Source organism: Limulus polyphemus, unplaced genomic scaffold (genome assembly GCF_000517525.1).
Source record: "Limulus polyphemus unplaced genomic scaffold, Limulus_polyphemus-2.1.2 Scaffold1724, whole genome shotgun sequence".
Taxonomy (NCBI): Eukaryota; Metazoa; Arthropoda; class Merostomata; order Xiphosura; family Limulidae; genus Limulus; species Limulus polyphemus.
Window position 1 is genome coordinate 53802 of NW_013667334.1, and position 13695 is coordinate 67496.

Below are 13695 nucleotides of genomic sequence, written 5' to 3' on the forward strand. Positions count from 1 at the left end.
AACCGGAGAGTATTTTCTAGGAATTTTAATTTGCTGAGCCTCCGGAGGGCAATAAAAAAGAAAATATATTTCAACGTCTCGCAGACGTACATAGAGAAAGTTGGAATTGCAGAAAAAAAGTAAGAAAAACAGTTACTTACAAGTGATGAGGCACGAAACATTTTTTATTAGGCATTTCACAAATGTATTTCTTAAGATAATCAAAACTTAACGAATACGTTGTCTTGATTGATTAGAAAAAAATCCTACTTTTTATTTTTCTAGTTTCGGTATAATTTATAGGGTATTTGGCGAAATTACTCTGCTCATGTAGAAATTAATAATGATTTAATGTATTGTATCTTAAATAACATGCAAAACGAAAAATCATGTATATTTACGCATTTTTGTTGTAGAAATATGTTGTTCTCTAAGTATATTTAATTTTACACACATCAATCCTGTTTATCGATTCATTGATTCATAAAGCACATGGCGTGAAACACACCGCTGCGAAGCTTAAACAAAATTATCATTAGGTTTAAAATATGTTTGTAAATATAATTAAAACATTTTTTCTTATACATTCATGAAGACTGTTAGTCATAAATGTTAAAAAATAACAAACACAAGGAAATGGACTTTTCTTGCTGTTTTTGCGTTGAACTGTTTCATTATTGAAATGTTTTAAAGACGGAAACTCTTAGCCCCATAACCCATCATTAGGTAGACTGCAATGCTTGTCAACACAGATAAGCTTTGGCAGCCATATTGCTTCTCTCCCTTTGTATTTGAGATTTTAAAAATGACGCATATTAGATAAAGCTCTGAATTAGAGAAAGCGAAACTTTCTAATCTTACTTTTCACATTAGTTACTTTTATCTTGAAAATAAAAGAAAATATTCAGTTTTTCAAATCCAAAAAGTGCTAAATAGAGAATTAGATTCAAAATCTATTTTAGCTGCTTTTCTGTGATCTACAAGATTCCACTCTCACTACGGATCATATCTGAGAGTAGCAGAAAAGTTATTGAAATAAAACCTTTGATTTAATATAACGCACATAATCATAAAATGAACTTACACAGGTATTAGTGTTTCAAACTAAGATTACAAATGTGTTTAGATGACTAATGAATGTATTAAAAACGAAATATCAATATGTAACACACTACTTCTTTAAGCAGTTTTACATTACTTGATAATACGAACTATTGAATACTCTTTCTGAGTTAATTACGTCTAAAGAACATACAATAAACGATGAATTATTAATGAAGGCTTATGATTGATAATATCTATATAAATATAATAGTACTGTCTGTTGTATGCCCATGTAACTACTTCGCCCTCTGTAAATGGATCTTAACCAAATTTGACATGGCGGTTCATTGGATATATCGAGAGATAGATACAAATTTAGTGTGAAGATTTGTTGTGTCCAGGCGGGTATACATGCAAATTTAGTGTGAAGATTTGTTGTGTCCAGGCGGGTATACATGCAAATTTAGTGTGAAGATTTGTTGTGTCCAGGCGGGTATACATGCAAATTTAGTGTGAAGATTTGTTGTGTTCAGGCGGGTATACATGCAAATTTGCAGTTGGACGATTTGCAGTTTTTATGGGCGTTTTTTACAATTGTATATAAGGGAAGCAACTTTTCATGTGCTAAGATAACCTTTCATTAATCACGAATTTACTTAACTTCCGTCCAGGGGACGACGGGTACTCCAGCTAGTTCTTGGATATAAAATGTATGAGGTTATGTAGCCTTTCAAGCCAATCTAGGATGCTGGAGATCTTCAGTTTAAGGTGTTATGAAATGCCGATGATGAAGAACAGTATCCAGAGGAGGTTTATACGTCTTTCAGTGTGAGGAAGATTAGGGAGAACGCTATCCAGAGGATTTTATGTTTCTTTAGTTGTGAGGTAGACGATGGAGAACGCCATATAGAGGAGTGTTATATTTTTTTTAGTTGAGTGTGAGGGAGAAGATGGAGAACAGTATCCAGAGGAGGTTTATACGTTTTTCAGTGTGGGGGAGAGGATGGAGAACGCTATCCAGAGGAGCTGTATATTTATTTAGTTGTGAGATGATGGAGAATCCTATCCACAAGAGCTTTATATTTCTTGACTCATTTTGTGCCAAAAAGTGGTGGTCGAGTGTGAGCGGCTTTAAGCCATTTATCTCAAGGTAAATATTTTATTTAAATTACTTAAATGGGACTTACTTAGAGGGTTTTTGTTTTTCTGACTCTAATGTTAAGGAGGATTTTTTTCTTTTCACTGAAGCAAAAATTACATATATAATATTGAAAGTTGGTCACTTCCACGTTGCAAACAGTGAGGCCAGAATTATAAGATGGCTAAATTAAAAATAAAGAAACATGGTTATCAGTCTTAGTATTTGAAAAATAACCTAATCAGAAAGGGAGCATTATTATTTTGCTCTAAAGTGCTATGGTTACACTGGTTGTTGAAGCTCTAATAATATGTTGGAGATTGTTAGAAGTATTTTTCTATAAATCACTTGTATATAGATAACACGTTACAATAATATTTTTCAATTGTATTCCGATAACTCCTACCTTACAATGACAATCATAAAGACAAAATACTTTTTCGAGTCTTTATTTCACTTACATTTATACAGAAGAAATCTCTAATGTATTGTTATTATAATATGTCCATTTACATTTATTTGACAATGATTCATAAAATTGCTTTCAATTTTACGTTACAAGTAAATAACAAATACTACGTAGGCTGAGTGAAATTTTGCGAATAATTGAAGAAGTGAGTCTTTTCTGATCATGATTCCTCAGTTAGACTAGGATATATATCTATTAAAAAAGAACAAATATATACATTAGTGAAATATATCTAACGAAATTAAAGAAAGGAAGTAGTGAAAAACGAATTATTAACTTGAGTTGGGAATACAAGAACACTATACTGATCTAAACAGATCAATTGATAACATAACACAACCTTCATTGTTTTTATCACTCAGTAGATGGCGCTCTTTGGTGATGAACAGACATAAACTCGGTTGAAATCCATTCTGAAACAACAGAAAAAGTCCTTTTAGTTGTTGCCAAATTCCTCTTTCAACAATATGTCATTATTCAAATAGTCCAGTACAGCATAAAGAGTTTGATATTTTATGCATTTTTAAGCTACTCGTATTTCCGTTCTACATGTTGATTAAACAATAGTACTGTGGTGAAAGGATCTGAATAGCTGTTGATTTGTAATATAATAAAATAAACTATCGTTATAATTTTGAACAAAATTTTTTTTGTGATTTATATTCTTATATTTGTAGGGAATGTTTCACACTTAAAGTAAGAAAAACATTTCTTCGAGATGGGATATTGAAAACATTTCTTCGTTGTGTCCTGTGCCCAGTTGCTTCTTTATTTTATCCTCATATGACATTTTTGTTGTTTTTTTTTGTCTGTTTTCGTTTCTTAATATACTCCAAATACTCAACACAAATTGTAGCACTAAGTACTTTTTTTTTTTTTGTAAAGCACAAAACTCAGCAACAAACGTGCTTAAACTCAGCTAATCAAACAATATTAGTGGAGTGCATGAAAAATCGTATGTATTGAAACACGACTATGGCCTTATGAAAAAGAATCGTCTGACAATTATTTCACCTGGTGGTGTTAACTTGTTAAAATGTACATTGCGTAATGTTTTACGTTAGAATAAGAATAACTAATAAAAACTTTAATGAAGAAAACTGTTTAAGTTTAGAAATTTATGATCAATTTTAAAACATAATTGAAATGTCGAATTTTATTTATATACATATATATATATATATTGGAAATGAGTGAATTCATTTTTGTTTTTTATTTTTCTTGTTCACACACTCAATGAAAATAGTAAATAGAGCAGTAATTCTGCCGCCAGAATGAATGTTTGTGTCTAACGTTAACGTTTATTTGTCTTTATCTTGCACTTCTCATTAAACCATATCTGGTAATAAAATAAAATTTTTGTTATTATTACACGTTAGAATAGCCTCGTGTGATACATAAAGAATAATATGCTAAATAGCACTTATGGAATTTCTTCATAAACCCAGAGCCTGAAATGACGTCTTCAAACCAGATACCAGACAATCAGCAGTCCACGGGAAATTATACAACATGCAACGACATTAAATACTACACATATACACGAAAAACTAAACCAACGTGCTAAGCGAAATGACGTAGGCATGGCATGGCTTGGTGGTTAGGACGTTCGACTCGAGACCTTCGAATCCTGTCCCTGAAAATGCTCGCCCTTTCAGCCACGTGGGCGTTATAATGTAACGATCAATTGTTAAAAATATGTACACATTCACTACAATCATAAAATATACGACGAATCGTAGATTTACAATGATGTCCTGAAACAGGTGAAGACATACAAAATAATAGCTCCCCCCTTATTGGCACACCCGAATGTCTGCGGACTTACAACACTAGACAACGGGTTTTGATACCCGTGGTGAGCAGAACACAGATAGCCCATTGTGTAGCTTTGTGTTTAATTACAAACCTTCCAGCCAACTACAAAATAAAAAATTCATTTTCAACACAGTTTTTCTGTTTACTTGTTGTTAAGCGCAAAGCTACAGAATAGGTTTTGTGCTGTGCCTGGCTAGGTGGTTAAGGTGCTCGATTGCAATCTGCAGTTTCGAATCTCCGTTTCATCAAACATGCTCGCCCTTTCAGCCGTGGGGTTGTTATAACGTGACGGTCAATCCCACTAATCGTTGGTAAAGGGTAGCCCGAGAATTGGCGGTGGGTGGTGTTGACGAGCTGCCTTTTCTCTTCAAAATTAGGGACATCTAGAATAGATAGAACTCCAGTAGGTTTGCGCTAAATTCAAACAAACGCAATGCTGTATATTTTAAATATTACATCATCCACTAGATAACCATTCTAAACTATATCTGTCATATAATTTTTGACGCCCGATTGTAATACAGTTCTTTATCTCTGTGACATAACAAATCTATACCATGAAAAAAAAACATGGGTAGATTCGTAATTCAAATATCAAGCTACCGCTTCGATTTAAATACACACGCAGGCGTTAAATAATTAACGGTTACATCCTGTGTGAGAACTGTATATACTAAATCAGTGAAACAAACTTTGCATGCTAAATTAAAGCATAAAACTGCGTCAGCGTTAATTTTGTATGACATTGATGCTTTCAATTATTATCGCTAAAACGTCATAAAATAAATGTAGTATTTAGCCTGTTCAAACAATTTTTAATATTCTATCTTGCAAGTGATAAGCTTAGCCTTTTTTAACAACGCCATGCGTCTCTAGAGCAATATAAGCGCACTTCAAGTTATGTTGGTAACGTATTCTATAATGAGAAGAGAAAATATAATTAAAATAAAGTTTTAATAAAAAGAAAAATGTTAAAGGCACAGAAAAATAGTGAAAGCATATTAAAACTTATAAGCTTAAATTAATTTGTTTTCAGCATAATTGGATATGTTTAATTCAGGTTAATTACATTTAGTTGAAAAGTGATATTTGTACGTCTTCAGTTAAGATTCTCTGTTTAATTACATCCTGAGGAGTGATATCTTGAAGTCACGAAACTGGTGGAAAATAAAAGAAGAGGAAAAAAAAACTGCCTTATAGACATACATAAATATCTGTAAGGAAACCAAAAATGTACATGGCTATATATCTTCTTGCCTGTATATATTTGCAGTTACAACAATTGTCATTTGTAGGTAAAGTATAAAGCAATGCAGAATTCTAACATGAACATACTTTAAAGCAATGAATGAACTAATATTTACTGGTTTGCTTTCTGTGAAGAACTGTATGAAATTTAAGCGGACGAGATGAAGAATTTATTTTTGCACGAGACTAATGCGAATAATTTATTGGTTATTTTTTCCTGCACTCTCTAATTTTTATCCAATGTAAAGGAAGATAATGTCATTATCTAACTTTGTCTTTTGGAGAATTCTGATTATACTCACTCAATCAACGATAAAGTTCTCATCACTCGTGCGTGTCTTAGAATATTCTCTAGTTGGCTTCTTCTCCTCCTTGTGCCACTGTTTACTTCAGTTGCAAGGAAATGATTTTTTTGTATTTTATTCTTACAATGACTCGAGAATCAAAATCGTTAAACGTAGTAAACGAAATGTTGGCTAAACAATAAACTTTAATTATTTTTAATTGTGAACTTGTGCTTAACGAAGTTTTAATTTATCAGCTATAGAATATAACACAAAGCTTTTCTATAATAATACTAGTATATGTTATTTTCTAAGAAAACCATTCTGAAAAGAAAGAGAAGATGGAGAGACATATGATAACACAAACAGATTCTTTAAATGGTACCTAAAAGATATAACAAAACGATCAAAGAACAAAGAAAAATCATTCACATCAAACTGATCAGATATATTGAGATCAAGTTAGCCACCATACATGCGCAGACATCCTGCGAACCCTAGACGTTCATAAAAATGGTGACAAAGACTAAGCAATGAATCGGGTAAAAAAACCAACAAGAAAAACGTAACCTAATCAATGCAACAGAAATATAGGTACTGTCAACTTAATATTATCTTAAAGGGAAGTCTTCATATACGTTTTGAAATCCTGGTGGCGAGATTAGTATCAATTTAAATATTCTACATACATTCTATTTTTTGCATCTCAGCATGAAATAGACAAAGGTGAGGAAGATTACTGGTGACTTTCAATTTGTGCTTGCTACCAATGGTACTGAATCAGGAGCTGTATCAGTTCTTCCATCGTGTCATCAGTTTATCAACCGACTGCCAGTCAAGGAGACAAGTATGTCTCAGTCCCAGAAAGTTGCACAAAAGAGAGAAACTGTACCATTTGTCGTCCAATGGATACTGGAAATCATACTGACGTCAGTTATCAACTTGAAGGTAATTTAGCATTGTACAACTTTATCAAGTCTTGTTGGACACCAAATCCCTAGAATTTCTTTCATAGCAGAGGATTTAAAAAACGGTAATATTTTTCAATCAAAGTGGCTTACTTCATTTAAAAAGTTATACTACAATGAAAATAGGGGTGGATTTTGCCTTACATGTGTCTTGTGGTTAATGGCAAAGCAAAAATAACTACTTGGAAAAGATTATGCCGAGCTTATGATAAGATGAATAAGCTAACTCTAAAACACTAACCTAACCAATATCTCAAGCAAGCTGTATCGAGAAATACAGCTTTCTTAAGAACATTTACTGACCTATCCTCTCGGATTAATGTGGTTGTTGATTCAATAACTTGACGGAATCTGGGAAAGAATAGAAACATACTTGCACCTAAAGCTGGCTCTGTCCTCCTTTGCGCTCTGCAAGGTCTTGCACTTTGGAGACATAGGGAGAACAAAATCAAATGCTATGAAGAAACAACAGAGAACGAAGGAAACTTTAATGCCACCAAACGATTTCTTCCGAAGTGCAATGCATCATTGGATAAACTTTATTTTTCCCTTCCTCATATACAAGTAACACAATATGAAATGAAGTACTTCCAGAGGTAGAAGACACGTTGAACAATGGTATGGGAATTTGGTACCCTGAGAGATGAAGTGATATCACATGGAACGAAAATATTAGAACTGTGCTTGAAAATTGTTGATTTGAGTGTTCCAAATCCTAGAAAATATTATACACTATTAGATCTAATTGTGTTAGACAAATTAACAGGAGTAATTGTCAAAAAGAATACACTTGAAACTCTGAAGAGTTACAAGGTGACAGCTGGTAAGTCATTTGGTCAGTTATACGAAAAAACAGATAGTATGTTAAGAATTAGTTGTGGAGCACAATCTATTTTAAAGAAATAAGCTTCGGACGCAGTTTAGTAAAGATTTTCTCTTCCTTCTCTTAACTTTTCTATTATTGAATCCTCTAAAATATCCCGAATGTGCAATATGATGGATGTTTACACTAATGCCTTATAGTTTTACTGTAACAGTCTAAAGCGATCGAAGTTTCTTTGGATCACTATCAGTGTTGCACCTGAAGCAAAGGAGCTTAAAGTTGAATGTTTGTGGGAAAAATCATCGTGTTAAACATCATAACTGCTTTGAAACCATATATATAGTTTAGGAGTATTTAGTAAGATATTTTACCTTCGCAACTGAGGGTCATCAGACCATCAGATGACCCAGAAGTTTGTGCAGTTACCTTTGTTCTAGCAATGCTTCTGCTGAAACCTATGCGATCTTTAGTTTCACAGCTTCAGTATCGTAAGCTTGATATCTAATCATGGTTGAAGGAGTGTCGATCAAGTTCACAACTCATTTTGTATTCTAAAATTACAGTTGTTACCCTATAGTGTTTTTTCAACTGCAGTTAATTTGGCAAAGAAGATAAACCTGTTTTCATTTATACCACTAAGCCATAGAAAACAACAAACCTGTAGCATCACTTATTGCTATAAAAAAAACAAGATGTTCTTCATTTAGAATTAAAGAAAGATTCGGTGAGGAGAAAAGGACCCACATTGACGGAACTGATAAATAATGAGGAAACGGAGACAATGCCAAACCTGATGAAGAAGAGGTGGAATCATTGTCTGCCATTTGCCGTCACGTTAAAACTAGTTGTGGCAATGCAGAGAAGAATTAAATTTGAGTGTTTCTTCTGATTTAAACTTGAAAGATTATGACTTTTTTTTTCAAATATCAAGGAACTGATGGCATTTCTTGCCGTTCAATCGTGCAAACCCTCTGAACAAGATGATACATTTAATACAGTTCGAAGAATTCACACATGTCTAAGTAGTACTAGACTGTTGAATTTTACAGTGACACAGATGACCCCTTATAGGTGCCTTCTAAAGAAGGTGGTGTAAAGAGAATTGTACAGCTTCATCCAAAGCAACTTAGATGTATTCTGTGTTTGACTTAAGTAGCTAATACATATTGAATTTGTACAGTAATAAATAACATACTGAGTTAATCGTTTCGCCAAAGTTTTTTCAATACTTTAGTTATAAATTAGGCTTATGGGAAGCCATATTTTCAAGTCTAAGTTGTTACGTACGCCCAAACCCTGGGCGATGCGCAGAACATATGTTTAGCCTTCACAAAAGTTTCTTTATTACATCAATATTCGTCATTTATCTTGGTGGTTCCACCCTCTCTTAGAAAACCCTAGATCGGCCCCTGACTTCATCCCCTCTCATGTTCCGTAAATGTTTTCATTTAAAACAACTGTTGACCAAACAACAAAAAGAGAGAACAATTTGGTTCACCGAAGTATTATATTATACCTGAATAAAGAAAAGTTTTGCCATGACCAGTTTGACCTTTTCATTCGAACAAATTCCACAATAAAATATTTAAAATGTAAGAGAAACTAAAATATAAGGTAAACTTTATCAAAAATGTTAAGTGTTTGATATTTTCTATTTAGAATAATATCCAAAATGTACAGCATAATATCTTAAAGATTTCAAAAGGTTATAATAATCTAAGTCAAAGTAGTGTTCTAATTCTGAAATATTACATTACAACACGGCAACTTTTGGTAATACGGTGTTAACAGCATGTAAAGGACTTCTAAAGATTATAATAGTCTAAGTCAAAGTAGTGTTCTAATTCTGAATATTACATTACAACACGGCAACTCTTGGTAATACGGTGTTAACAGCATGTAAAGGACTTCTAAAGGTTATGATAGTCTAAGTAAAAGTGGTGTATTTCAGAGATATTACACTACGACAGGGCAGACTTTGATAATATGGTTTTAACAGCATGTAAATTAGTCAGAAAAGACATATTTGTAAATAGTGGATCAACGAGCTGAAGAAAAAAAACTTAGGATTTTCCTGTTTTCGCTTAAATGGCTTGCATCAGATTTTGGCAGATTTGTCTGATGTCATACAGTTGGACAGTTCTGTTTCATCAAAGGCATCATCATCTAACATCCGTAAGCTACTGTTGCTTATTGAACTGCTGACTTTACGGTTGCCATCAGAATCGCCTCTCCTCTGTACCGATAATGCCGGAGTATTCATAGCTGTTTCTTCAGTTCCCTTAGGGTCAGGATTTACCGCAGTGTCGTTGGTCAGTAGCAGGCGAATTTTGACATCTGACGTGTGGTGTGGGGACACAGATAATAATGTGTTGTCAGTGGTTTCAAAGGCTGTCGAACGGTAAGTGCTGTTTAAGCGAGACAGGTAGTTGAACTTACCGCTCCTTGCTTGACGGCAACCACAGCATCTTGTTATTGTGTCTTTGAAAGCTTGTCTGAACTTCAAAGACAGGATACTGTACAGGATAGGGTTGATGGTGGCGCTGAAGTAGTATGAAACACCGGAAATGTAGTTCAATACGTCATAAACCTTTCGGTCTGTTGATGTTGGCTTCTTGACGTATATAGCCATCAGACGCTGGGCGTGGAAGGGTGCCCAGCAGATGAAAAAAGCTACCACCACAGCAACTGTAAGGAGAAAAAGGTTTATATAATTTAGTAGTTTAAATGAAACAGGTAACGAAACAACCATTAAAGACATTACATCACCAAGAGTTGAGGTTTTTCTGGACTCATCTTCTTGAGCGTACGAGTTGATGTCATTTCGGTCACTGTGATGAAACTCTCTTCCCAGAGACAGAAATGTCACCTACTTTTCCACTTCAGATAGACGCATTGTAATTTAATCTGACTAAACCTCCCCCAAAACAATATCATCCTCCGTTCAAGACCTTAAAATATTATCATAAAAAGTATTCGGCCGGATTTGTAAGTACTTCTTTTCAAAAGGATTTACAAAACGGTACTGTACAAGTGCTCTAATATAATACGTCTACGAAGATAACCATATATATATATGATAAATACGGGAAATTACGCATTCCTACTTATATGCACTGTGTATACACACACACACACATATATATATATATATATATATTCAACATTCCTCTTTATCAAAATCCAGTTTTGGTTAAAACCAAACAGAGGTTATTGGAAACTTGATCACTCGCCAGCTACCAGACAGGTGACGTCATTTTTTAAGTACCACAACGAATCCCTCTTTCTTTCTTTTCGAAAACCACTTTAAAATACGACAAATCATTCATACTATAAGTACAAAATACATAACTGAAGTAACTACGCGTGAAGCCCATGTTCAATCATGGAAATATATTCAAGCACACTTATTCATTTCTCGAGCTGTATTCGCGCTAGTTAGAGAAATAATATACTTAAGTGATAAAAATGTTTTAATATAGTCACACTTTCATAGTGATCTTTAATTAAGGAAAGGAAAATCAGACTTTTAAAAACGTTTTATTATTTAGATTTGATTCGCAAGTAATCCAAGAAGTCTAGTTCTATAATACCTATGTTTCGACCAAAACTTTAGTAGAGGGCGCCACAGATTCAAATGTTTAACGGATCTAACGTTTTATAGCTTAATAATAGGTATTTTTCTACGACTCAATTTTACATCGTATATGGGTAAAGTATTCGCGGAAGTACTGCTGAAAATACTGGTCACCAGGTGTCTTAACCCTTCCAGTACTTCGGAGTTACATTTGTCCCAGTGTATGTTTGTACAGGATTGGTGGGACCCGGATATCTGTTTAAAATATTTTGATCTTGGTGCTGTATTCCTTTTGTTATAAATCTAGATCATTTATATGTACTTACATCGTTTCTATTTTAAGAATACGAAAATCGTACTGAAAGAGTTAATCTTTTAGGCCTTATGGTTAGGGCGATCGACTCGCCATCTGAGGGTCTCGGGTTCACATTTACTTCACCGAACATGCTTACCCTTTAAGCCGAGGGGGACATTATAATGTAACGGTTAATCTCATTATTCGTTGGTAAAAGAGTAGCCAAAGAGTTGACGGTGCCTTCCCTCTAGACTATCTCTGCTAAATTAGGGACGGCTAACGCAGATAGCCCACGCATAGAAAATTGGAAACAAACCATGCCAAACTAAAATATTTTCTGACGTAGTGGAAAGGGCGTGGGTAGCCTTTTGTATGGCTTTGCAATAAAACAAACAAATAATGTCTTTCATGATTGTGTTTGATTATAAAAATAGAATTTTATTTATGCACGTAAGAAAAAAAACATAAAAAAAACAAAACAAGAGACGAATACTTGGACAGAAAGGAGATCACAGGTAAAAAACCAACAAAGTTTAATAAACAGGGATGGCGTGTTTTATAAGTAAACTAGTATAAAAGCCTGTCAAAAATGACGGGAAACCATTGTTGAATGATTGACGAAAATTCTGGAATGTAACTAAAACGAATTTGTCTGTACCTTCAAAATGCACCTACTCTTCACTTATTTCATCAATCTGGAAGAAATTTTTATCACAACATTTTTAGTAAAAAATACACAGAAAAACTGAATGTTATTTTTAACAAAAGTACATGCTTACTCTGAAAGAAACTTAAATAACACTCTTGAGCCTTTTCACTGTATTTTAGGTCAGCAAGTAGAAAATATAGTGCGGTCGTTCCGATATAAATTTTCCTCTTTCGACTGTACAAAACTTAATTTAACTTATAGTTTAATTTGAGCATTAAGCCGAATGCATAAACGTAACGTAAGGCTTAGCTAAAACAGTACTTGATAAATTTTATTTTACTGTTATATCACCATAGTTATAAAAAAATATATAAAAAACAAACCTTTCTAATAAATCAACATGAATATTGAGCACTCAACATAAACACCATAGTTGACCTAAGAATAATCAGGTGATAGTTTTGTTGCTAAGCGACGATGTATGTTGGTGAGCATTACGAAAAAAGGAGAGTGAAAGCGTTCTCGACAGAATGACAAAGGGAATAATCTTTTCATAGTTAGTGATAAACGTTTATAGTTGGTCATTTGACATTCTAATTGGTCGATTTTCATGCCCACAAAGAGTGAATTTCTCCATGTTACACTAGTTAAGTCTGTTAAAATAAGAATATAAAGATAACTGTAGTCGCTGAAAAATAATACTAGCAGAGTATCTTATTTCTTACGGTATAATGTTCCAAGTAGGCATAATATGGTAGTACGTCAGCCACTGGCATAAAGAAATCCTTTCATCAGTCCCATAACTACTCACTTTTGTGTACTTGAAACGCAATTAAATCAGCATAAAAGGTGACGGGTCACATTTAAAATTAAACGTGTTTGCTTAAAACTATATATATATACTACAGTTAGGAGTCCCTTTTTAAGCTTGTCAGGTTAACAATAACAATATCTAGGAATATACGTACTTGCATCATAATACACTAAAATACACATTTGCTCTAAGTATCCGATGCCATCTTAATACACTAAAACACCTATCTGATTTAATTACTCGAAGCGTCTTACTACACTAAACTACCCAGCTGACCTAAGTACCCGAAGGCGTCGTACTATATCAGTATACTCACTTGATATAAGTATAGATAGCATCGTAGTATACCAGAATAAACACTTGATATAAGTACCGATCGTATCGTGGTACACCAAAATACCTGTTTGGTATAAGTACCTGACGGCTTCGTAAATACACTAAAATATACACTTAGTATAAATTCGATGACGAGGAACCCACTTTGAGACTAATAATTGCTGGAGACGGCTTGAATGGGTAATGAAGAAAAACTTTAATGCAACAGCAAATGTACAACGTTTCGACAAGGTTTGGTCATCATCAGGTACCT

General features: G+C 33.7%; 1 protein-coding gene across 3 annotated transcripts in view; it reads right to left on the bottom strand.

Moving 5' to 3' along the window:
* Positions 1–2594: 2594 nt before the first annotated feature.
* The window catches only part of LOC106464708 (pyrokinin-1 receptor-like), an 80525-nt gene continuing 69424 nt past the window's right edge, over positions 2595–13695 (bottom strand). Inside the window, exons 2-4 of one of the 3 annotated variants that reach the window (XM_022392470.1) lie at positions 10211–10459; positions 2971–3043; positions 2595–2822 (exon numbers count right to left, since the gene is read on the bottom strand). In XM_022392470.1, coding sequence (XP_022248178.1) covers positions 2985–3043; positions 10211–10459 — 308 coding nt within the window. In that variant the 3' untranslated portion in view covers positions 2595–2822; positions 2971–2984. Of the gene's footprint in view, positions 10460–13695 lie in introns of all 3 variants that reach the window. The other 2 variants (XR_002611813.1, XM_013924862.2) reach the window with 2 other exon arrangements.